This window comes from Musa acuminata, chromosome BXJ3-6 (assembly GCF_036884655.1).
Source record: "Musa acuminata AAA Group cultivar baxijiao chromosome BXJ3-6, Cavendish_Baxijiao_AAA, whole genome shotgun sequence".
Classification (NCBI taxonomy): domain Eukaryota; kingdom Viridiplantae; phylum Streptophyta; class Magnoliopsida; order Zingiberales; family Musaceae; genus Musa; species Musa acuminata.
Window position 1 is genome coordinate 6487015 of NC_088354.1, and position 24300 is coordinate 6511314.

Genomic DNA, 24300 nt, shown 5'->3' on the forward strand with positions numbered 1-24300 from the left:
CAGACAAATCTCCATGAATAGCAGCAATATTAGCCCATCTTTGAACAGTTTTATTATTCTGATTCCAACAGCAAAACTTAGATATGACCTGTGAAACATCACAGAGCACCAATGGAATGCAGTACCAAATTCATTCCCATGATTCAAGCAAACCCAATTACAATTCATCCAACATTATACTTTGCTCACTGCAAAAGAAGATAAAAAAAAGTAGGGGAAAGAAAAAGAAACCCTTCACCCACATTACACATTCATCTGGCCAGCATGCAGCAAAAGTGCATCTGATCACAGCCTTTAAGATATCAAGAAAGCATCCCAAGCACCTCCACCCAAAGTGCATGGCTACAGGATCTCTTAAACAATCAAAGCACCAGACTCCCTCCACTGAAAGAATCAGCATCTCCACTCCTCGCATTCGGAAGAACAAAAATGAAAAGCCATATTACAATGAATAAAGGGGAAGTGATCCTCAAATCAAGAACAAGAAGCTGAGAACCAACTCCACTGCTTGCCACCCTATTCACAGTAACACTCATCCCTTCTTGTTTTTTCAGTTTTCTTTGTTTTATCTTCAGTCAGTCTTTTTATACTTTGAGCTGTAGCTTTAACCTCTCTTCTCTCCTTCCTTTCCCTTCTCTCTACACCAGTAACTAGTGAGTGTGTGAAACACCCTCTCAACACCACACATCCAAACCTTTTCAAACTAAACCATCAATCAACTATACGATATATATGTTTACTAAGAGAATCAAATCAATCCTCATGGACAACCATAAAAACCATTGCCTGAGTCCGAGTTCTCAAGTTGCTATTCCAATACTATTGCAACCTTCTTCTCTTGCTGCTTGCAACCACAAAAGAGATGGTTCCGTCAGTATCAACCGAACTGTCGACACTCAAACCATCAGCCACCGAGTGATCAGGAGGAGCCAAACCCTTTGATGTTTTCAGCTTCTCCTTTTGTGTCTCGTGAATCAACAGACTATAGCAGGAAAAGACATGATCCTGTGCCACAAGATTGTCCATCATATTATTTGGGCACCTCATATTGAAGGTTGGAGACGAAAGAATCTAGAAGGTTTTAGCACTTACGGTGTCCAAAGATCTGCATGATGAGACGGTACTCATCTTGGACTTCACTGACTTCTGAGTTAATCCTTCATCCGATGCAGCAAGAACTGCAGCAGCAGCTATAACTGAAGCTCGATAATCCACCAAATTCATTACTGCATTCATCGACAGCAATGACAAGACGCTAAAAGATCGAACGTTCGAACTCCTTTGGCATTAAAGATCTACAGAAAGAACAAGAATAATCTGTCTAGCCAGCCTCTGACCTTCGATGCTTGCAAATACGAGCTTAATGGCCTTCCACAGTACGCCCTCCGATGCATGCTGTTGGAGCTTGGATGCGAAGTGGCTCAGATAGGAGAAAGGCGTGACCATGCTCATCCTCCACTCCAATGTACCCAAAACCAGCAGCTCCATCCTCTGTATGGCTTCGGTATCGAATCGGTAGTCTTCTGTTTGGAACTCCGACAACGCCGGAACCTTGCGTTCTTCCATCTTCACGGCCAGAGATAAGCAAGCCACCGACAGCAACCGAATGGCCCAGCTCTTGCCTTTCTAATCCATGCACCCAAACAAGCTTAATCAACGAGAAGGATCGGCAACCCAAACAAAGAGGAGGAAGAAGATCCGAAGTAGCACTTACGATCGAATCGGTAGTTCGATGCATGAAGAAATGATCCAAGTAGATCACCGCCACGTACGCCGTTTTCATGCTGAATCCAAAGAAGGCCTTCGTCTGCATCAGCACACAGCAAAGACACAAGAATCAAGAACACAGAAACCGAAATGACTTGCTTCGCAGATGGAACGCGGACTAACTCTGAGAATCCATCGAACCGCATCAGAACGAGCAGAGTTAACTGAGTTTCCAGCTGCTGCATCAGGAGTTGCGCTGCAGAAGCAGCTCTCTCTGTTCAGCAGCATCTCTACGTATTCATCAGAGTCCTCTTCACACAACATCACCTTTGCATTCTCCTCCTCCTCCTCCTCCTCCTCAGTTTCCTGCACATCGAAGCATGTTTCATGTTCCTTGCAGATGAGAGTAGACAGAGAAACCATGTAGCCCGAATCAGCCATGCCGGAGGTCAGAGTTGTTTCCTGGATGGAGGATATAGAGGAGGAGGTTTCGAGCCTAAAAGATGGCCTAGTAAAAGCAGTGCCTTTGTAGAGCTCTCGTGGTTACACGAGAAGAGACAAAGGTTCCTCTGAAGGATCCCCCCATATGTGTGCAGGAGTGTGGAATATGGTGGCCGCAAGCTGTTCTCCCTGCTTGTAGTCCTCACACACACTCTCTCTCTCTCAAAAAGCTTCACTGTCCATGAATAATAATAATAATTGATATTTAGATTGTTAGAGTGAGGCAAAAGCAATAATAGTCCAATAAAAGATTAAAAAAAAGGGTTAGAGAAAAGGAATCATTAAGCAAATGCAAGGTGTGGAAAGTACCATCTTGCTTGATGGGACCATTGACCATATAATATTTCTTCCTAAAATGGGATGGTGAATATGTAGGCATTGCAGGTAGGTCAAACACATGGTAATTGGTGAAGAGATCACCCAAGTAATGGTTGGAGTTGGCATCAAAATGTTGATTGAAGTCCTAAACCAGGGTTTCAACTTGGAGTTTATCTTCCATATGATCCAGGAAGAACAGTTTGAGTTCATCATTGACTCTATTCTCAGAACATTATCTAAAGGAGGGAGGAGTGACATCTTATCTTTCCTTACATCCAGTGATGCTACTTATACTTTGCTGACTACCCACTGCCATCACCAACTCTTTAATGCTCATAAATCTGTTCCCCTACCTATGTTTCTTGATGTGGAAAATAGAGTAGCATTTCTCCTCAGAATCAATCACAAGCTATGTTCTATAATGCTTTGGATCTTAATGTTGAGAAATATAGCCAAATATATTACTTGATCCTTCTGACTCTGTCTGCATGGCCCAAAAATTCTCTCCTCCCTCATTAGTATAAAATTAATCTCTTGAGGAAGAGAGCAGGAAGCCCAATCATCCTGTAAATGTTGTAGCTCTCAGCATGTATCCCTGGTTGATATGGCATCTGATCTAGGCTTATAGGATTGTCTCCAAGTTGATGGCATTAACCTAGGAAGAATAGATTAAGAATCTCAATGGAGTTTTGATTAAAATGCACACAGTCAAACTGGTAATCTGAAAATTGACAGAAAGCTACACAAGATCCAAAGCCTGACCAAGTTGCCAACCATCCATCCAAGTTTTTGTCTCATGGCCTGAGCCCTGAGGGGGTTTGCCCTGACTGCTTTGTTCTTTGTTAACTCCTGGTTGAAGCATTGTTTTGTCATCTGCTTCTGTTGCAAGCTGCAAGTGACCTGAGCAGAGAGTGAAGTGGAACTGTTCATCTCTCATGTTTCTTACTCTACGAAGAAATCCCAAGGGACATACCTCATTTCGTCACTCCATTGCACCTGTAAAGCATGTGTATGCCAAGGTAGCAGCAGAGAGTTTCCATGGAGGACATTTTGGTAGGCACACATGATGTGTTGTATAAAGAAAAATCTGAGGTACAAAAGCACAGTAAAGACAGGTTCTTCTGAAAAAGGTTCATGATGAGAACACCACAAATGTACTTGGCCTTCTCCATCTGACCTAAAATCCCAGAAAGGAGTCAAAATGGCCACCAGGGAACTTTTTAAGATAACAAAGTTGGATTTTTTTGCTTTCTAACAGTAGCATGATTCAGGAAGCACACATTGAGCAGGACAGTCTTTCTGAGGCCAACTAATCCATTGTCATGAAGCTGTGCCAGGGCTTATCTGAAAAAGATGTTTACAGTTGTAGCCTCTCCATCTAGCAGCAGCAGAGTGCCATGACACCATCAAACCATCTGTGTATGTGTATGTGCGTTAATGATGAGGCTGGCATTAATGACCTTCAGTCATTGTCTGCTTTGGAATCAGTTCCTCCACAAGGAGAGAGAGAGAGCACCATTTGCACAAGCATGTGGAGGATGTCAGATCTAATGCCACTCTCCTTTTCTTCATGGTTACCAAAAGAACCTTTCACCCTCTTGAATGCTGCTAGTAAAGAAAGAACAGATGGATGATTTGAAGACCCTACCTCTTCTTCACCTTCCTGGTTCCTACTCCCATTCCACAAAGGAGGTGCAAGTGCTTACATTTCAAAGGGTGTCATGTCATGGGTCCTTTCTGCTCCTTGGAAAAGAGCAAGGTGTGCATGTCTCTGTGAAACAGAAAGGTAGCACGTAGCATCGTTTCCTTTAGCTCTCAATAAAGCCATGGAAAAGAGCTGTTGCGTGCCTCTCTAAAGATTGAAATGGAGGACTACTCCATATCTTCTGGCTTTAAGAAGGCCATTGTTAGGTGGATCTATTCTACCCACACCATTGTTTGCCAGCTAAAGCTTGTTAGGGTTCCAAGAGGCCACCTATCTATATACTGAAACATTTTAGAAATGACCTTCATTTCTTGAATTAAGTAGTTCTTCAAGAATATAGAATGATCAAAGACTAAAGTTATGTTTTGTCTTTCGAACAATGAAGAGTGATTTATCCCAAAAAAAAAAAAAGCTTTGGTTCTTCAAGAAATATCATATAATGTTCCACTAAATATGGGCCCATTGTAGAGCCCAACTTAGTCCAATCTATTCAATTAGTCGTGGCTCGTGTATGGGCTCATATTAGGCCGTGTTGGGTTCGGCCCAAGTACAAATGTAAATTTTTATACAAGTCCTCGGAATATACGTAATTAGATTTACATCCAACAAATCTGAAGCGGTTATTGTAGTGTTGGATGTAAATATGCATTTAGCTCCATGTTATCGCTTTTATTTGTTTTCGAATCCAAATCACTGGGCGACGACTTGCGGTGGGTTGACTCGGAAAGTTGTCGCTGACTTCAATTGGACTTCTATTAGTAGAATTAGGGCTTCTTTGGTTCTTCCGCCCGCGCCAAACTGAAGTCGAACGGGAGGAGGAAACGAGAGGGCTCTGCGCTCTATAGGGCTACTTCGATCCTCACATGGCTCTGCGCTTTTACGATATAGCTGACCCCTTCGTCTTTAGGTGCTTCTTGCGAATCTCGCCTCCCGGCTATCTTCGGCATTCGATTCCCGCTGTCTTGTTGGCCTTGTCCCGGCTTCTGTTCCGATTGGAAAGCTTGGTTTTGACGTTTCAGGGCTTTCGCCATGGCAAACGGTAAGCGAATCTGGCAAATTCCGTGTTAGATGCTCAGTTTTCACCTCGTTGAATGTCACTTTGTGAAAGGATCGAATTCTCGTGTTGGGGGCTTGTGAAAGCTGCGGTTTTTATTCGAATTGGGATGTTGATTTGCTTAAATTTGGATTAGGTTATACTCGGAACAAAGTAAGGGTTTCATAGGGATATTGATCGTGCAGGTCACCGGCGCAAGGCTGGTAGTCATCAGTTTGACAGCAGCTGTACTGGCAGCGTGAGCTCCATCTCGACGAGATTTTCGGAGCTAACGCTGGATGATGACGAGACAGAATGCGTGGACTTGCAAGACTTCGATCTAGAGAAGTATATTGGATTTCTCTACGAAATGAATCCTTTTCCTCTTCTTTATGCTTCCTTTGTTTGTTCTCTTGTGACGCAAATTTAATTTCTCTGTCAATGCGCTCAAATAAATTTCTTCTATACAATACGGTTTTTCTATTCCCACTGCGTCCAAAATTTAGCGTCTAATATATATATATATTCTTTTCAACGGAAGTGGCTGCAAGAATGATTGTCAAAACTAGACACAAAAATCTCATGACATTTGCTACCATGTTTCTGTTTATTTGTACTAGCATTTCATTTTATGATTATAGTTGGTATTGTTGTGATTTTCAAAGTCTGAGTTCAGCTGAATTAAACTTGTTGATGTCATGATGTAGGGGATCTACGAGAGAGAAAGCTTTGTCCGGGGCCATCGATGCATTTGAAGGACTTGATCTCCTAAAATTTGTTGAAAACAAGTGAGTTTAATTTTGCAGGATTTCTAGTATGATAGCACCAAAATATGCTTTATTTTCTGATATTTTATAGATTCTTTAGTTTACCTTAGTTGTAACATCATAGGATTTTCCAATGGTTTTGAGATTTAGCTGTCCTCTTTAAGCCCATATGCATTTGATTTGGCAAAGCAAATTCTTCAGCTATATAAACTTCTGAAACCAAGCTTATAAATGGAATTCTGGTGCTTGACATTCAAGCACTGTTTATTCTTGCATAATTATAATAAAGCTAACCTTATCTGCATGTAGTTTAGCCTGGTTATATGAAGTAATAAAAATGTTGTTATCTCCGAGTTGGCTAAGGCATGTTCATTTCTGGCTTGCTTATGGTTTGCTGCAGATCTATTATGTTATTACGGCAGTTCATTAACTTTAATTTAATTAACTTTATTCGATTCTTACTTCTAATCTAATTAAGAAATTAGGATTTCTATTAAATGTCCACCTCTATTTTTATTTCAAGATACATTCTTGAGTCTATGAAGACTTTCTAAATTTCAAGTCCTATAAGTCAATTTTAGTTTTTCCCACTCCCGATACAGGACCAATTGGGGTGTTACAATCTCTTCCGCTTAAGGGGTTGTTGTCCTCGTCAAGGTCCAGTACAGTCCAGATCAAACCCTAGGATGGTGCAGAGGTCGACTAAATGAGATAACTAGCCTATCAATTTTGTTTGGCCAAACCACTTGTCAAAATGCTTAAGCTAAAGTTAATAGTAATACACCCATTATATCTTTATAATTCAATCATAGTTTTTCTCACTTTCGATATAGGATTAATTGTGGTGTTACGATCTCCTCCGCTTAAGAGCTTGACGTCCTTGTTAAGGCTTTGCATAACTTAGATCAAATCCTAATATGGTGCATGTGAGACATAACCCACTGATGGCTCCACGTCGTGATGAGTCATTTGACTCCATTCATGAGTAACCTTTTTCTACTTGAGCTCCCTCACCATGCTCAATGCTAAGTCTATTCTGATACCAAATGTCACGATCTGACTTGGTAGGATAATTAGTTTATCAATTTTGTTTGGTCTAAATCATTGACCAAAATACTTAAGCTAAAGTTGATAGCAATAATCCTCTCATACCCTTATAAGTTAATTTTAATCTTGCTCACTATCAATGTGGGGGACCAGTAATAAATTTACCTTATATTTATAGAAACTAAGACCACTTCATCCTTGCCATTGAATTACATGAGAAGTCATGCTTCGTTCATGCATTTTGATGTCGATCATTTGTTAATAAATTTACTTGTCATTGAATTACATGAGAAGTCATGTTTCGTTCATGCATTTCGATGCCGATCATTTGTTAATCATGTGACGTCTGCAGCAATGGAAACGAGACCACTTCATCCTTCAAGAAGAATAAAGAGCAAAGCACTTCGAAGAATTATTCTCCCTCTGGCCTCCCATCTTTATTTTGGTCATTATGATCTTGTAAAAGTTGACATGTAAATGACATTCTTGTCGGAAATCTGATAACTAATTTTTCTTGTGTCTTCATCCCTCTCAATGATTGATGGTAGATCCACTAATCTTGGTGAAACACTTGATGTGAAGCTCAGTTGACTTTTTTCTTTTTAACAGCAGAAAGTGTATTAGAGCAAGTCAAATAATGACAATTAATATCCTGATTTAGTCTCTAAGAGATTATTTGAATGAGCTTATGACAATTAAGATGGATCTACTATCATAAAATAGTTTGAGCGAGATTCTAATATCCCGACTTAGTCTACCTAAATACTTTTAACGAGATTATAATATCTTGATTTAGTTCCTTTGCCATTGGGCATAGTTTGACCATAACAAAATTAGAGGATCTCCATCTCTGTAAGATGAAGCTGCCTGCTGCAACAACACTCTACTCTCACACCACAAACTCATCTCCATTGGGATGAATCTTATTGCTTTTTTTGTAGTGTTGGACTATGTGGAATGTTCAAATCAAACGAGACCAAAAGATGATACAATCCTTTTGTGATTTTGTAATTGTCCTCCTTGTTTTGTTCATTTGTGAATTGCTTCTCACATAGTACAATTCTGAAGCTGCTGGCTTTGCAAACACGCAGCTTTTAATGAGATTATTTCCTGCTGAGATTTATTAGTGCAGTCCATCAGCACTGTTTTTTGCTCATCACTGGAATGAGATTTGTCATTCGAACCATTAATCCTTCTCTCGAGACATTGCCATTGCAATGTAGAACTGAGCCAAAGAAAGAAAAGATCAAACAATTGTGACAAGAACGAAGAGTAGGAACACCATCATATCCCAGAGTCATTCTCCTCTGCTGAGACGATGGAGGGATCTTTTAGGTCGAACCCGAGACTCACGCCATTGTAAGCAATGGGAGCATACATCCACATCTCATCAGAGCTCAAAAGCTGCACGAATCAATGTTTCAGATCTCATGAAACAGCCAAAGAAGAGTAGAAGATCAGTGCTGACCTTGATTTGGAGCTGCAAGAACTTCACATATTGAACTGCCTCTTCAAGCATTGTGCTGATGTCTACCTGTGGGAGTAACGAGATTCTAGTCAGCTGCATTAAACTGATTGAAACGAAGCCAAAAAAGGATCAGTTTCTTCTTACCTTTGTTCCATTTGGCACCAGGTTTTGCAGAATTCTCAGCCTCTCATTGATCCTTTCTCTCCTCTTCTGTGAAACATATTGATCGGCATTAAGTGAAGGGAAAAAAAGGAACATTAATTTAGTCTTTACATTAAATGCGAGTCAGATGTTTACCTTTGCATAGAGGCTCTGAGGATTTGGATTCAGAGCTGCAGATCCTTTGGAGCTTGAGCTCATGGAGACTGCTCCCTTCAGCTCCCGGGAACCATTCGAGTCATCCTCAGAGCCGTAGCAATAGGAGCTCCGAGGATTAATGTCAGCACTGCTGTCTTCCTCATCGGCAGTGCCGGCACTATTCTGTGCCTTCTTCCACTTCTTTCGAGAAACTTCTATTTGGATATCACCACCACGCAACCTTCTCTTGGTGCCTTGTGAGGCATCAGCAGGAGGAGGAGGAGGAGGAGGAGGAAGAGGTTTCACGACAGCATCGACGAGTTCATCTCTGCTGGTTTCCTCGTTCACGGAGATCGCTCGATCGTGTTGATCATAAGCACCAAGAGGAAACCATGGGCCGGCGTTTCCCTCTCCCCCGACGCTAGAATTCATCGGTGTCGAGGTAACAGCCATGTCGGGGTTGCTCGAGTAGCAGCCATCGTAATCGGAGTCAGACCAAAACATGTGCTGAGAACCGAAGAGTTGCGCCATGGCTTCCTCGGTCTCCTCGACGGAGAATGATGGATCGAAGGAGCTCCAGTTCAGCTCCGAAGCCATTCCTTCGGCCTCCATCGCCATGAACATATCCGGAGGAGACGAGGAATGCTGGAACAGCTTGCTGACACATTAGCAAGGTTCCATGGTATATATAATTGAAGGCATTTAACAGTCTCGATAGCACGGGGATCGGGCAATACAGCTAAGGTAGATGCAATGATGTAATAGAAAACAGGAGAGGTGATTTAAGATGAGAATGATTGATCGAAGTGTCATCAGCTGATGCTTAGTTTAGATGAGGTTTAAGGAAAGTCATTAAGAAGTCCATCATCTGGAAATGGAGGGGACGTGTGGGAAGTATTGTAGACCAGAGGATGAGATGAAGAGAATAAAAAGAAAGAGGAGAGGAAGATACGGATAGAGGTCGGCATGTCGTGGAGAGGGACACCCGACATTCCCAAGAACACCACACACCGAGGCTGTGGGGGAGAGACAAAGCATCAAAGATTCCGATCCTTGTCCTGCAGAGAGGCTGCACGCCATGAAAGCCTTCTTCCATCGTTCAGTGAATCAGGCATTGCAGCAGTAATTAACATGTGGATCCACAGAGTAAAGAAAGGAGAAGAAGAAGACAAATTAATTTCTACGTTGTTAGAGAGAGAGAGAGAGAGAGAGAGAGGAGGAGGAGGAAGAAGAAGAAATAAAAGAATGGAGTCATCATGGGCTCTGGAGGTCACGAAGATAGTTGTGTCCGGGATCTCAGTGCCTGGTTTGATTTCTTACTCCTATAAATCCTTATGTTCGTGCACTCCTTCAATCTCGAGTGTGCATAGTGATCTCATCGCAAGTTCATAATCCAAGTAAATGAATTCAATGATTACAAAGATTATTTCTTTGAGAGGAGCTAAACTTGCATGAAAGCAATAAACTGCACATTATTTTCATTAGTCTGATGAAGCTGGAAGGATACTAACATAGACTTTTAGCAACAAAATTTCCGATTCAAGAGAATAAAGTAACACAGAGGATCAAAAATGAGGTGCACGGTTGACCGTGTCATCATCAACTTTGCGGAAGTCAACTCTGAGGCTTCTTTCACAGGTGAATGTTCTTTGTTCCCTGTGGCGATCAACTTTCATGGGAAATCGCTGTCCCTTCCAAAGGAGCCATGCAATGATACCGACAGAGGAAAGCAGAGCATGTCAGCCTTAGATACAAATGGTCGGCCGTATTCTCCCTCACGGAGTTGAGCGAGGGGTCGTGAGGAGGAGGAGGAGGAGGAGATGAGCTGCAACGGGTGCAGGGTGCTGCGCAAGGGGTGCAGCCGCGCGTGCGTACTGCGGCCGTGCCTCCGATGGATCGACACGGCGGAGGCGCAGGGCCACGCCACCGCCTTCGTCGCCAGGTTCTTCGGCCGCGCCGCCTTCATGTCCCTCCTCTCCGCTGTCCCCGACTCCCAACGCCCCGGTTCGTACGTCCTCTGCTCCCGCACCCTCTCCTCCTTCCTCCTCCCCCACCTCTTCTTGGCTTAAAACCCCTTCCGGTTGATCGGTCGCAGCCCTGTTCCAGTCGCTGCTCTTCGAGGCGTGTGGCCGGACCATCAACCCCGTGGGCGGCGCCGTCGGGCTGCTCTGTACCGGCAACTGGCATCTCTGCCAGGCCGCCGTCAACGCCGTCCTCAACGGCGACGCCCTCGCCCCCCTTCCCAGCCATCTCACCACCGGCAGCTTCCCGCCGACCCCAGTGTCCGACGCCAAGCGGCGCAGCGCGGCGTCCCCGTCTTCCTCCTCCGCTTTCTTCCCCCGAGACATGGACCTGTGGTTGTTTCCGAGGCCGGCCGCTGCCGCCAGCGAAGAGACGCCATATATGAACTCGGAGGGGTCGGTGGCGACGGCCAGCGGCGCACCGACGCTGCTCAACCTCTTCGGTTGAGTGGAAGGACTTCCGCTTCACGAGTGCGCTCGCACGCGCGCACGCCCGCCATACTATATATATATATATATATATTCTGTTGTACAATGGATGGACTCGATCCCTCCGTATGGGGAGGGAGGTGGGAGCACCGGCGGTGACCGCATCTCGTACAGTGTAATCCACTTTCGTCTAATAAAGTAAGTAAATAAATAAATTGTGGCATTCTTTTGGCGGCTACCAAATTAATGATAATAAAAAAAGGTCGTTTTAGTTACCACTTCAAATAAAACTAAGAAAACAATAGAAAGATTTCAGTCCAAAACCTCGAAATCTATCAGTCTATGAAATGCATACGAAACCTAATAATTACACTTTTATTAGCTATTTTTCTTTGGTCTTCAAAAATATCAATAATTCATTCCAGTCTTTTTCAGAACAACACAAATACAACCATTAAACATTCACATTAAAAAATATCAGTTGAATGTTCTATGAAGATGTTGGACTAACAAGTTGATTACCTGTTCAGAGACCTCAAATTGTAATGCAAATCCGAAATCATATCACAGTTACAAGATCTGTACCTGAAAGCATACATGATTTTGACTGCACCACTGATGACTATGGTTTATCCTGTTGAATATACCTTGTTGTTAATGACCAGACACATTTTATGACATTATGTATGCTATTGCACTCACTACCAGCATTAGAAAGTCATGCATGCCACATCATTAATTAAGAGACACACAATATAACATGTCATGAAGAATTGCTCAGATTTGGTCCCATGTGATTTCTGCAACAAAGTAAAAGTTCTATGGACAACAATAACAAGAGAGATGGTCTTAGATATCTGCTGATGCAATGTACCCACAGCTGCTTATTGTAACTCAATCATAACACTTGAAATCTTGGTACATTTTGCCACCAAAGAAGCATCAGGTAGTAGGTAACATAAAGATCAGATTGTTTAAAGACTAACAACTATTTCATCATCTATGATGTTGCACAAAATATTCCTGCACTGTTAGTTGATTATACAAAAAAAGAACACATAGGCAACTGAATTAGTATTTGCAAGAACCCTCCCAAAGTATTCTAACATGTCAACAGAAAAAAGGAGAAATGGAACAACTGAATCACAATCTGTCCAAGAATCTCAGTCTTGGGAAAGCAGCAAGATGTTGAAAGTGCATAGATTCCTAAAGATAGGCCTGGTAGAGACATATGGCCTCAAAAGAATTCCATGTTACATTCAACATCAGAACAAATATCAGGACATACAAGCTGCACCTGTTAACCTCGGTGGCCAGATCGTGATCGTCAAGTAGTGATGTTGTTCGCCAACTTCATCCTCAAGAGAACATATATATGACATTTGTTGCCAATGATTGTACATAAATAAGAAATAAACTGAAGAATGAGCAAAGGAAATTTTGCTTTGATGAAATATGAGAACAAATTAGCCAAGGTCATTGCATCAAGAAATATTCGTGACTACAGAGGGCCTAGAATTCCAGCATCATTTTGCTTAAGCTGAAAACAGTTTTCATAGGTAAACTTCTAATACCAAAAAATTATTGCTCCTTTTCACAGTTAGTAAACAGCTCTGACACGTAAACATCCTTCTAATGTCTTAAATGAAGAAACAAGTTATTCTTTTACTTTGTGAAAAGAAAAAGAAAAAAGAAGGCGCCAAAACACATATATACATAAGCTTCACTTTGATTAGCATATGAAGACATAATCTGTATACACAGCAAGGTAATTCCTGCAAGGAAAAATAGCAACACTGTGGTGATATGCATACAAAAGACTACATGAATCAACTGCCCTAGAAAGATGAATGCCTGCATTTGCTTTGCACCCAACAAAACCCAAATGTCATTATTGTTACCTTCGCATAATCTCCAGTTAGAAACTGAGGAGGTTACTTTGATGTTAGTGATCAAAGAAGATTGTAAGAAAATCTGCTCTACAGTTGCATTTGGCTGACTTTTCGTTTTACTTGTATCGTATGACTTTGTAGGCTACATTGTTTGACCTGTCATGAACTTTTGTGTCAACAAACAATTCAAGAAACTGGAAACGAGAAAAAAATAAAAAGGTCCATCACAGCACTTACATGCATAGCTGCGACTGTGGACAAGAGGTCTCTGGATTGATCAAGTAATAGGCGTTCTTCAGCAGCCACTTTAGCAATTTCAGATATCATGGAACTCATTTCTTGTACCTGTAAATGATGATGGGTTTAGAGCTTGAATAAGAATATAGAGAACAAATTCTTAAACAAATCAAGCTTTCATGATAGAATTGTTAAAATGAGAAATGTGAAGAGAACTGATTTTTAATTGTCATTCTTTATATGTCAACTCATGCAAACAGATATTTGCTAATCAAGAAGGGATCTTCTAAGCAAATACAGTTCCTTTTGTGTGTTAATTACTAATGCAATAAAAATTATGTTCTATCCTATACTATTCAAGAATGCTGCTACTTGCAAGAAGGTAGATGATGAAACAGACAGATAAAGTGAGTTATATGTCACTAAGAGAGATTTTAAAACAAGTATAAGCACATCATAGAATATCAAAATCAACTAAGCTAAATTGAGAAACAAAACAACAGAAGAGACAGGTTGAATATGGGAAGTCATTAAGGATGTCACCTTCGACAACTGAGAGCATACTGAGGATCCCATTGTTTGCATCACTTCCACAGCCGAACCAACAGCATGTTTCACTTTCTGGATGTCTGCCTACTTATATAAAACACAGCTATGTGATTCCAAAAGCACTTGTATAGAGATCATTAGTCATATGGTAATACTGCAAATCTTGAAGCACGAACCTTGGCTCCACCAACAACAGGAAGACGGAGTGTTGTAGCCTTTAGTGCTTCAATAGCTCCAGATAATGCATTTGAATGGTCCCTATCCATGAGAGACCATTCTTCCAGATAGGTCATCTGCATTAATCAAGTTTTACATTGTTCAACATCATACATCTCATAAGTTGTCCAAATATGTCAGTAAAAGAATTCATTCTCTTAAAAAGAACTTCTAAAAATTTATCAATTATAAACAAATGCAGAATACAAAATGACATATTCAATATTTTATGTTCATGTCTTGCAGTGTCCCTTTATTTCTCAGCATCACTTAAGAGAAACTTTTCAGTATATTCGAGAACAAATAATATATAACCTTACGGTTCCAGTCCTTGATATTTGACGGTGACATGAAAAATAATTCTGATCCAAATCAATCCAATTGATTAAATAACTAAACGAAATTTGATTGAGAACAGAAGAAATGATGAGAGACGACTTACTTGCCCCTCAAGAACAGAATTTAGCTTTAAATTTTGTGTCAGAAGTTGTAGCTTGATCCTCTTAAAAGCAACAGAATCACGCAATTTTGAGGTAGTAACCCATGCATCATACATAGTTTTCTGATACAGATTAAAAGAAAACCATTAGCAAAAGTACCTGAGGCTTGACCATTATAAATGAGATCAAAACAGTGAGCAGGAAGAGAAGAGAGACAAATAAGAATAAGGATGGCTAGTTTCTTGCTCTACATGAAGAAGAGATTCTATCTACACATCTACTCTCATTTAATTTTGGCTTCTTACTAAATTCAATTTAGTTGAAAAACACATTTGAGCATGCCAAAATCATCACTTGATTTTGTGAAGTCTTTGCAACACTATTGCTATTCACAAAAGATATTATTCAAAATAATATTATTATTTCGAAAGGAACACTGTTTTAGGGGATTTCTTGGCTAGAGACTCTTACTGCATCAATGAATACCAACCACATCATCCAAACAATATTTCTCACATTATAGCTGATTACAGACAACTCTAGCACATGGAATTAAGTAGCTAGTTCAGAATCCTATCTGATTAATGAGGTGAATCAAATTAATTGTACAGGGAGGTCCAAGTGATATCAGTGCAGCTGGCATCTTTCTTTTAGTACAGACCTAAATCTATAGGGCACTGAAAGGAAAAAAATAGAATACATGAGTTCTCTATTTTGAGCCTTCATATATGCATATGGCTTAAAATTAAAGGGTCAGCTGGGAAGGACAAAAGAGCTCATCATGGAAACTACACCAAGTTCATTCTGCTGGCCTTTAAAACTATATCTAGTACTTAAATGCATAAAAAACAACATCATCCTATCAAGATCTTTCCACACTACCGTGAAGGATCTAAATTTAAAAAGGAATGCAATATCTGGATAGAATAGTTAAAGCTAGATGTGCATTTAGAATATGAATGGTGCTAAAATTCAAGAACATTTAACTTATACAAGTTCCAGAGTTCTCTCGAGCAGTTATTCTTCAATTATAAATTAGTACAAGTATCAAAAAGTGCTTGTAATTATATATCAATCAGTCTAAAACATCTTGCAAGGTGACAGCTGTGTGAACAAAACGGAACTTTGGTGACATAATTTAAGATCTAGGGAAACAAGTTAGATTGAACTGAGGAAAATAATATACCAAAATGATTGGTGAAGCTTGTGTTTAAATTTTAGCTGTTACTTGATGGAGATAACAACTTACTGGATATATCAACCGTAAGCTAAATTATCCAATCAGAAAATACAAATTGGAAATCCAATACAAGCTACTACAAGATTGTGCGAAAAAAAGCAAACTTGGAACCATTTTATGAAATCAACATTACCTCTGCAGTCACCTTCTGCAACAGGAATGCTGCAGTGGCCCTCGCATTAGCAAATCGCCATTGCAAGTGTCGATTATCAAATACCCTCAACATGTGTGCCTCTTCAATCCTGTTCTCTCCTTTCTTTGCTCTCCTCACTTCAGCAGCAAAGCTTAGGATTGAAGGTGCATTAGCTGGCTGACTGATCGGAGAGACAGTCACAGTTGTGCCAATCCTTGCCCTCAAAGGACTAGTCATTCCCCTTGATGGGGAAGTCATGAGCTTACCAGGAGAAGAAGGTCTCATGGGTCCATGGAGTGGCGAAGAAATCGACCTTGGAGACGACGATAACGTCCTTTCCACTGACAATTTCTTCACCGAACCAAGCTTCGGATGGACCATGTGCCTCGTACCTGAAGACTGCAGCGAGCCCGAATCCGGCGGTTGGTGAAGGCGGCTATTTGTCTCCTGCCAAAACCTCGCAGGCACACTGATTCCCTGAGGAGTGACCTTCGCCCTTGGTGGCATGCCGAGCTCCGGCGTCCCCGAATTGCCCCCTGATGACACGCTATCAGTGTCAGAGGAAGCAGAGAGATCGCCCCCATCGTATGAAGCCTTCCCCGGGGCATCATTGAACACCATCGACTGCTGCAGCAACCGGACGGTGAGCAAGATTGGGTCTTTGTGCTCCAACGAGCAATCCAAGCTCCTCGTCAACGGATTTGGCGCTCGAGTACTTGCGGCAGGCCACAGGCGGTGGTTGTCCAAGGGCACAGTGTTCTCCGAGTGATCTCCTGTCCTCGCTGGTGTTGCGGAAACGCCACTGGCACGTCGGCGTTCCGGGCTGGGCCTGCGTGCCGGACTAGGGGAGGCGGTCTTGGCGCGGCTGGTCTGGTAGAAGAAGGATTCCCCTTGGAATGAGACCGAGAGGCTTCGGGTGGTCGTGCTTAGGGCTCGAGCGGCAGAGGAGGGTTCAACCGGAGCGGGCCGGGGATCACGTCGCGGCGTCAAAGGCCGTGCGCGATCGACGGAATGAGATCGCCTCTGGGCAACGGACTGGGGCAAGGCCGGCGGCGTCGAGGGCCGCGGCCGCACGGGAGGGGAAGGGAGGCGCCGCGAACTCGAGGAAGAGCCGGAAGAAGAGAAGGTAGTGGGCGTGGAGTACGAAGTGGCCGTGGACGAAGAGGGAGAGGGAGAGGGGGCGTTCGAGGGGAGGCAGCGCGATGAGATCTCCTTGGAGGGAGGCCGCCTGGGGGCGGCATTGTACTTCTCGGAGCGGACCAGCGGCAGGCGGTGGGGGTTCTCGGCATCGTCGCGGTACTGAGGAGGAGGGTTCTTGGGGCTTGGAGGGCGGTTCCGGGAGGCGGCGGTGTTGGCCGGGGTGGTGGCCACCATGGATCTCGTCGGCGCCGTCTCGATCTCGGGCCTCGTGTCTTCCCTCCCTCCAATTCCGCCAGAACACTTGGGGGGTTTACATTACCTGGCGGAGCACCGGACTCGTGCTCCTCCAATACTTACTCTCCCCTAACAGAAGAGAAGAGAGGAGTGAGGTAAAGCAAAAGAGTGAATAGTTTGCATCACTCACACACACAACAGAGAGACATGAGAAGAAGTTTCTTAGATTTGTTTTTGTTTCCTCTTCCAATTTCTTTCTTCCACTCCCTCACTACATCACTCTTATTGTTTTTTGTGTTGATTTCTTGGCTCTGTTGTTTGTGTTTCTTCTATTATTATTAGTATTTTTTCTTGCACTGCCTCTCTACATCACTCTTGTTGTTTTCTCTTGATTTCTTGGGTTCTGTTGCTGTTGTATTGTTGTTGATGGCTGTAGTCAGTGTAGTGTTGCTGCCAAGTAATGCAAGGCTTTGCTGTTTTGCTAAGATTGGAGTCTTTCAGTGTCAGATTGATGCATGTGTGTGTGTGTGTACAGAGAGAGAGAGAGAGAGAGAGAGAGAGAGGAATTTTTATTTGCTAGAGTCAAAATCATCATGTGATTGGAGACTGCATCTGCAAGCTAAACAATTTGTGATGGGAAAGAGGTCAGGAGAGAGCCCCATTAAATGTTTGTAGTTAGTATTTCCCTTTGACTTGTTTCATACTTCTGTTGGAAGAACAAAGAGGGCACCTCATTTTAATAGTTTATTTTATGGGTACATTTGGACTCACTGAACCAAAATATTTGATGCAATGAATCAGTATCTTCCACAGCTAAGAACATTTGGTGATGCAAAAAGGTAATGAACTGAGAACACATCTACATATCTTCCAACAAAGGAATAAGATTTATGAGAAGGTTTCAGTTGATCAGTCAAACTATATGCAGTGCATTTGGGCCAAACTATATGCAGTGGTATTAGGTTATAGATGGTTGACTTAGAAAAGAAGCAACCAAATCCTGTTGACATTCTGCAAATGTAGGTGTCTATACTGTGCCATGATTGGAAAAAAACTCATGGAAAGTCAAATCAGAAACCTAACTTTCTTTTATAGCAGAAGATGAGGGTTAAAAGATCACATCAAGATGTGCCAAAACAAGCTTGAAAGACATCAAATTCTGATGGCCTGCAAGCCATGCTTGTTCTCACTTTGATAAGGGAAGTCCCCTCTTCTTTCTCGCATAACTAATGAGTAATGATGATATTAATTGAAGTTTCTAAGGTTCAAAGTAACAAGCATTAATCAAAAAGATATTTTCATACAGATTTTGAGTTTCTAGAAATTATACATGTAAAACTTATATCTAGAAGAATAAATGTAAAAACCACTAATTCAAAGGGATAAATATCTGCACTTGAATTATATTGCTGAACATTTTGCAGAGTAAACTCTGATAATTGAGAGCTGTTGTGACAGCTTCACTAATATTGGAGAATTTAGCTTTTTCCTCATGTTTTATGTCATTAATCAATTTGCATTTAAGAGACAAGATCAAGAATTACATAAATTCATGAAGAACAAGGAACCCATTGTGACAAATCTAAGAAGAAGAATGAATTCAGAACCAAGATATAAGGCCACAGGTGCAGTTGCTTACCTTGATGAAGAGCATGCAAGCCAAGAAAGCCACTTCAAACCATGCATACATCACAGCTATGGCCTTAGAGATGCTAAGCCCTCAAACAGTGTGGCTGGAGAAATAAAACCTGTACCACCACCAACTAGCTTTCTAGCCCAAAGTCATTGTAATTTGCAGCTTAAGCTTTCTGAGTTGGTGTCAAGCATCTTTCTCCTTCCTCCCCTCTCCTCTTTTGCTTTCAGTGAGGTTTTGTTCACAGCACTACTGTATGCTGCATTCCGAGTCCCACCACCTGTCTTTTTACAGTTGGTCACAGTTCATCAAACAGTGGCACCAAGCCCACCAAGTGGAGCTTTTGTACTTTGTATGGCAGCTCAGTTGGCTGAAGCCATGATGACATGCAGTGTGCTGACCCTATTTTACTGAGGTCCTATCTTTTTCAAGAAATATAGAGATTTAGATTCTTATTTCTTTATATGAGCTTTTATTGTCATGATCCCAGTGCTCCCAGTTTCTGAGTATTTGCATTGCTGGATCATGTGAGTGCTCCCTGTCAAACACCAGAGTCATCTAGTCCCCTGCATTTCCATTGCACTACTCTGTGGCTGTTTCTTCATTTTTACTCCAGAGAATGAAGACTACTACAAGTAGTCAAACTGTCTTTTGCCATTAGATTTACCTGTAAATATGTTTCTGTAACTTTCACTCAAGAACCATGTACAAAAAATCTACAGGAAAAAAGAAGAAAATTCCATTGCTTCTTATACCTGACATATTGCAGCAAAATCTACTTATCAGATATGTAGGTGACAGATAACTCTCACAGATATATGTATCTCTCCATTAAATTATTAAGAACAGTTGCTTTTCAAAAGTTTATGAAGTGAGAGGACTAGAAAAGCAACATCTTTGATCAAACATAATCATGTTTCAGTTCTTCAGCAATGCATGTTCTTCTTCTTTATTCTCAGAAAGAAGAAGAAGAAGAAGAAGCAGGTTTCTAGATGTGAAGGCTCACCACCCATCATGTCAAAGGCCATTGATGATCTTTTTGGGGCAGATAGCATCCTTCTCGCAAAGTATCTTTATGGGCACTTAACTACTTAAGGAATCACAAGAACGAACAGTGAAGGATGCTCTTCCATTGGCATGAAATGGAGTAGGCTAAAAGATTTCCTACTAGTAAGCTGTCTCTATTGGTTGGAAGTTATGGATTCCAATGATGATTTGTTACAATATCCTAATCAGTGATAATTTCTCCTTAACTGAAAATAATCCTATGGCCATGCCAGATTGTTCTATTCAGATTAAGAAATTCCAAGTGGAATTTTAGTCTATTTTCTCAATCACTCCATCAAATTCTTTGATACAGGCAGAGGTTTTTGGATGGCCCAATGGAGAGTAGTACAAGCTCAGCTGGGCTGACTAATCCAACACTTGCAGATGACCATTTGAAGCTTCAATCCTCAAACTTGTTAACATCTGGAAGAAGATTTGCCAGATATCCACCAACTGTTCCTGGTAATGACAATTGATACATGGAGTGAAGCTGTTCCCCATCAGAAAACTTGAGCCTCTGATATCTTTACTGCTTCAGTGCCATCAGTTCCCTCTCCAAGTTCAATCTTCTTTCTTACAGGACTCAAACTACCAGATGAATCCTCTTCTGTCTCCTACCACTGAGCATTAGCCAATGTTCCCACAACTCCCAAGAAAAACCAAGATGAAACCGAGCAGATACATTGACAACTATTCACATTGATTTTCTATGTCACAAAGGTGATAAAAGATTCATGCGTTTTGTTTTCTCCTGTTGAATCCCTCACTGTTGTTCCGCTCCTTCTCACATGCATGAACTGTTCTTCTGCAATGATTGGGCAGCCATTCTAGAGTAACATGCATAACTCGAGTAGCATCTTTCAGAGTAGGACGTGCCCTTTTTGCACAGCTCGACATCCCAGAAGACTGTCTTCATCTCTTTGGCCTCCTCATGTCATGGGCATGTTTGCCCTCACATCAGTGTACCCCAAGCTTGTGTGCTGCCAAACCAGTCTCGTCTGCAAGCACCCCACGGAGAGCTAACGATGACACCTTGAGCACATGTTCGCATTCCTTACTTTCATGTCTGAACCCTTGGCTTATCTGATGTCCTCTTGGAAGTCAACAAAGCATGCAGGAAAGCAAGAGAATTCTCCCTCGATTTAAGATTAATCCACGCATGCAGTACTGTCATAAGGGGATTTATTATCAAACCTCTCACGTTTAACCTACATTGTTCTCCTGCTCTGTTTTCGTTGTCTGTGCCATGGATATCCTGCAGATCTTTCCATGCAACATAGAGATATAAATAATGAAGTGGTCAGCTTTCCATGCAAGATCAGATCTAATAGAGAAATCTCTCTATTTTGGCCCATTCCATGGCACCAAATGAAACAAGATGATAAGTTGCAGAAGAAATGGATCAGTTCTGCCACTAGGAATCAAAACAACTCATGGTAGATCGTAAAATCTCTATGTACTTTTCATATTCATCAGAATAAACATGATCATAAATGACAGCCAAAACCAAAGCCTTCAAATGGTCAGATAATGCGGAGAAAAAGAATGATGGATCATGGATGACAACAGGACAAGAACAGCATTTATATAAGACAAGTATGGTGGACTCCATGGACCACCATGAAAGAGTACACCAAGAACTGGAGTGTCCTCTGCTGCTGCAACAGAAAGATCAAATTTATCACCTCATGTGTGGAGGAATATGGTCTCTTTCTACCGGTGAGCACTTTTGAATCTTGGCATGAATGATGTGGGCAAAATGATGTGGTTGATGAGCACATCTAAGTTTGTGCACATCAGGGAGGGTATCAAGGAGATGCATTTGGACAAACACAAAGGTGTGGAATCGAGTCATTCTTTTATTTGGAGAGGGGGATAAAGTGGCGGACAAACTTGGCAAGATGCATGGATCATACAAAGAGTTCTTGTCGACGCCAACAAGGAGAGATTGGTTCCTAAGTTCACCCTACTTGCACCATCTCTCATCAACATAACATAGCACAGAAGACTCTGTCTCTCTCTCTCTCTCTCTCATCTCTTTCGTCACCCCGACAAGAGGACAAATTACACATCTCATGTACAGCCAATCCATAGCCGGCCTTTTCACATGCCACCAAAGCCGCCTTATATGAGCTCACCGTCTCTAACCTTCATCTCTTTCAGGCGCTGCACTCGAGCATGAAAAAGAGTCAGCTTGCAGGTTTCTGACTCTTTCTTCTCTCTCTTCGCCTACTGTTTCGTGTTTCTGGGTCGGTCATTCCTTGGAATCTTCAGATCTAGTTGCTACCTTCTTGCCATGAGATCCCAAAGTACACAACCTTCTGTATATTCCTTGTGCAAGCACCAAATTCAACTCCTCTGCTGCGCCTTCTGCACTCTCTGCTTCTTCGTTCTCATGCTTACCCTCTCTAGATCTTTGTCTCTGTCTCTTTATATATGACGCAATTCACTAGAAGTGCACCGGCGCCTCCTCCTCTGCACCCCAATGGGGTAGGCCTGTGCTTGGGCATGGACGCATCGAAGCCCTCCTTGTCCCGTTCCCGGCCGTGGCCCGGCCTCCCTGTCTCCTCCTCCAAGTCCCTCGGCAGCTTGAACTCCGTGAACTGCATGGAGCAGCTGCTCGTCAACTGCGCCAACGCCGTCGAAAGCAACGACGCCACCCTTGCCCAGCAGATCCTGTGGGTTCTCAACAACATCGCACCCCCCGACGGCGACTCCAACCAGCGTCTGACGTCCGCCTTCCTCCGGGCCCTCATCGCCCGGGCCTCCAAGACCGGCTCCTGCAAGATGCTCACGGCTGTCGCAGCCCGTGCTGACGCCGATCTCGCCCTCCACGTCCACCGTTTCTCTGCCATCGACCTCGCGAGCTTTATCGATCTCACTCCCTGGCACCGCTTCGGCTACACCGCGGCGAACGCTGCCATCGCGGAGGCTGTCGAGGGGGTACCTGCGATCCACATCGTTGATCTCACCACCACGCACTGCATGCAGATGCCAACCCTGATCGACCTGCTGGCCAATCGTCCCGAAGGTCCGCCGCTCATAAGGCTCACCGTGCCGAGCCTGACGACAACTGCGCCACCACCGCCGATGCTGGACATGTCGTACGACGAACTTGGATCGCGGCTGGTCAATTTCGCGCGTTCCAGGAACGTAGCTATGGAGTTCAGGGTGATCCCTTCCGATCCCAGCGATGCGTTTGATTCGTTGATCGAGCAGTTGAGAGTCGAACGATTAGTCTCCGAAGACGAGGCCGTGATAGTGAACTGCCAGATGCTGCTGCATTACATTCCGGAGGAGACGGTCGGAGCAATCGCGACCACCATGAGCGTCAACTCACCAACACTATCCCTCCGGAAGATGTTCCTCGAGGCTCTACGGGGTCTCGAGCCTACACTAGTGACGGTGGTGGACGAGGACGCCGACTTCACAGAGAGTGACCTGGTAGGAAGACTGCGGTCGGCGTTCAATTATCTATGGATACCATACGACACGGTGGACACGTTCCTCCCCAGGGGGAGCGAGCAGCGGCGGTGGTACGAGGCCGGGGTGCGCTGGAAGATCGGTAACGTGATCGCGCAGGAGGGGCTGCAGAGAGTGGAACGGGTGGAGCCGAAGGGGAGGTGGGCGCAAAGGATGAGGGCGGCGGGGTTCCGGTCGGCGGGGTTCACGGAGGAGGTGGCCGTGGAGGTAAAGAGCATGCTCGACGAGCACGCAGCCGGCTGGGGGTTGAAGAAGGAGGAGGAGGAGTTAGTGCTCACTTGGAAGGGGCACGATGTGGTGTTTGCCGCAGCTTGGGTGCCCTGCTGAGAGAACTTGCATGAGAAGAAAGCATCTGAGTGCTGATTTAATATTACTTAGATTAGCATTTGTTCCGAATAACCAGTGATTAATTTGCCAGGATTAGTATCAGTTCTGAGTCTCTCTTTTGGCTCCCCCTCTCCTCTCTCACAATTGAATTATTTATATTTAAGAAATATGATATCAAAGGCTGATTTAATCAATAAAAAAATTAATTTCAAGATTGAAATAATAGACTTTATTATTATTATTATTATTATTATTATTATTATTATTATTATTATTATTATTATTATTATCTCACTATGTTATTCTATATTCCCCCTTCGGCCAAAAACCTATATTACACTTTTAACAAATGAGGACACTGGATGGTGTCGCATCCCTCACACCGTTAACATAAAAATATGTTCTTCTACGAAGAAATCATCTAATTATCATATTT

At 42.7% G+C, this 24300-nt stretch overlaps 6 protein-coding genes across 8 annotated transcripts; 3 read left to right on the forward strand and 3 right to left on the reverse strand.

The window, feature by feature from the left end:
* Positions 1–103: 103 nt before the first annotated feature.
* Positions 104–2319, reverse strand: LOC103987235 (cyclin-D5-2-like). Of its 2 annotated transcripts, none has more exons than XM_065156294.1 (5): positions 1909–2319; positions 1715–1807; positions 1338–1626; positions 1093–1226; positions 104–1005 (listed from the first exon to the last, which is right to left on the reverse strand). In XM_065156294.1, the coding sequence occupies exons 1-5, from the start codon at positions 2146–2148 to the stop codon at positions 820–822; spliced, it is 942 nt and encodes a 313-aa protein (XP_065012366.1). In that variant the 5' UTR covers positions 2149–2319; the 3' UTR covers positions 104–819. The 2 variants fall into 2 exon arrangements, with proteins under 2 accessions (XP_065012366.1, XP_009403752.2); XM_009405477.3 differs by having other exon boundaries at positions 1891–2319.
* Positions 2320–5035: 2716 nt separating this feature from the next.
* Positions 5036–7625, forward strand: LOC135639614 (uncharacterized). Its single transcript, XM_065153449.1, has 4 exons — positions 5036–5270; positions 5471–5612; positions 5972–6052; positions 7431–7625. Exons 1-4 carry the CDS (start codon positions 5261–5263, stop codon positions 7531–7533), a joined length of 336 nt encoding a protein of 111 aa, XP_065009521.1. The 5' UTR covers positions 5036–5260; the 3' UTR covers positions 7534–7625.
* Positions 7626–8267: 642 nt separating this feature from the next.
* LOC103988284 (transcription factor bHLH84-like) lies at positions 8268–9481 on the reverse strand. Its single transcript, XM_009406832.2, has 4 exons — positions 8844–9481; positions 8691–8756; positions 8547–8612; positions 8268–8482 (listed from the first exon to the last, which is right to left on the reverse strand). Exons 1-4 carry the CDS (start codon positions 9465–9467, stop codon positions 8363–8365), a joined length of 876 nt encoding a protein of 291 aa, XP_009405107.2. The 5' UTR covers positions 9468–9481; the 3' UTR covers positions 8268–8362.
* Positions 9482–10542: 1061 nt separating this feature from the next.
* Positions 10543–11519, forward strand: LOC135640196 (LOB domain-containing protein 38-like). The gene is made up of 2 exons (XM_065154424.1): positions 10543–10847; positions 10939–11519. The coding sequence occupies exons 1-2, from the start codon at positions 10664–10666 to the stop codon at positions 11310–11312; spliced, it is 558 nt and encodes a 185-aa protein (XP_065010496.1). The 5' UTR covers positions 10543–10663; the 3' UTR covers positions 11313–11519.
* Positions 11520–12930: 1411 nt separating this feature from the next.
* Positions 12931–19181, reverse strand: LOC103987237 (QWRF motif-containing protein 2). 2 transcript variants are annotated; one of them, XR_010497433.1, is made up of 7 exons: positions 16001–17502; positions 14630–14749; positions 14148–14264; positions 13966–14055; positions 13423–13530; positions 13195–13341; positions 12931–13068 (listed from the first exon to the last, which is right to left on the reverse strand). XR_010497433.1 is itself a non-coding variant. In XM_018827750.2 (7 exons), exons 2-7 carry the CDS (start codon positions 17372–17374, stop codon positions 13273–13275), a joined length of 1878 nt encoding a protein of 625 aa, XP_018683295.2. In that variant the 5' UTR covers positions 17375–17503; positions 19014–19181; the 3' UTR covers positions 13090–13272. The 2 variants fall into 2 exon arrangements, 1 of the variants encoding a protein (XP_018683295.2); XM_018827750.2 differs by lacking the exon at positions 12931–13068 and adding an exon at positions 19014–19181 and having other exon boundaries at positions 13090–13341; positions 16001–17503.
* A 2745-nt stretch (positions 19182–21926) lies between these two features.
* On the forward strand, positions 21927–24283 carry LOC103987238 (scarecrow-like protein 32). The gene has a single exon (XM_009405482.3). It carries the CDS (start codon positions 22491–22493, stop codon positions 23862–23864), a length of 1374 nt encoding a protein of 457 aa, XP_009403757.2. The 5' UTR covers positions 21927–22490; the 3' UTR covers positions 23865–24283.
* The last annotated feature ends 17 nt before the right edge of the window (positions 24284–24300 follow it).

Bases quoted from the DNA above. Each gene is read 5' to 3' on its own strand.
- LOC135639614 (XM_065153449.1), top strand. The intron at 5,613-5,971 runs GTATATTGGATT...GTCATGATGTAG, and splicing joins CAAGACTTCGATCTAGAGAA to GGGATCTACGAGAGAGAAAG. The intron at 6,053-7,430 runs GTGAGTTTAATT...TGACGTCTGCAG, and splicing joins CTAAAATTTGTTGAAAACAA to CAATGGAAACGAGACCACTT.
- LOC135640196 (XM_065154424.1), top strand. From the start codon at position 10,664: ATGAGCTGCAACGGGTGCAGGGTGCTGCGCAAGGGGTGCAGCCGCGCG. The intron at 10,848-10,938 runs GTTCGTACGTCC...GATCGGTCGCAG, and splicing joins CCCCGACTCCCAACGCCCCG to CCCTGTTCCAGTCGCTGCTC.
- LOC103987237 (XM_018827750.2), bottom strand. From the start codon at position 17,374: ATGGTGGCCACCACCCCGGCCAACACCGCCGCCTCCCGGAACCGCCCT. The intron at 14,750-16,000 runs GTAATGTTGATT...AATCTGTATCAG, and splicing joins TGCAGAAGGTGACTGCAGAG to AAAACTATGTATGATGCATG. The intron at 13,342-13,422 runs GTAAGTGCTGTG...AGTTCATGACAG, and splicing joins CCACAGTCGCAGCTATGCAT to GTCAAACAATGTAGCCTACA.
- LOC103988284 (XM_009406832.2), bottom strand. From the start codon at position 9,467: ATGTTCATGGCGATGGAGGCCGAAGGAATGGCTTCGGAGCTGAACTGG. The intron at 8,613-8,690 runs GTAAGAAGAAAC...TTACTCCCACAG, and splicing joins TGGTGCCAAATGGAACAAAG to GTAGACATCAGCACAATGCT. The intron at 8,483-8,546 runs GTCAGCACTGAT...TGATTCGTGCAG, and splicing joins TCTTGCAGCTCCAAATCAAG to CTTTTGAGCTCTGATGAGAT.
- LOC103987238 (XM_009405482.3), top strand. From the start codon at position 22,491: ATGACGCAATTCACTAGAAGTGCACCGGCGCCTCCTCCTCTGCACCCC.
- LOC103987235 (XM_009405477.3), bottom strand. From the start codon at position 2,148: ATGGCTGATTCGGGCTACATGGTTTCTCTGTCTACTCTCATCTGCAAG. The intron at 1,227-1,337 runs GTCAGAGGCTGG...CGATGAATGCAG, and splicing joins CGTATTTGCAAGCATCGAAG to TAATGAATTTGGTGGATTAT. The intron at 1,006-1,092 runs GTAAGTGCTAAA...CTTGTGGCACAG, and splicing joins CATGCAGATCTTTGGACACC to GATCATGTCTTTTCCTGCTA.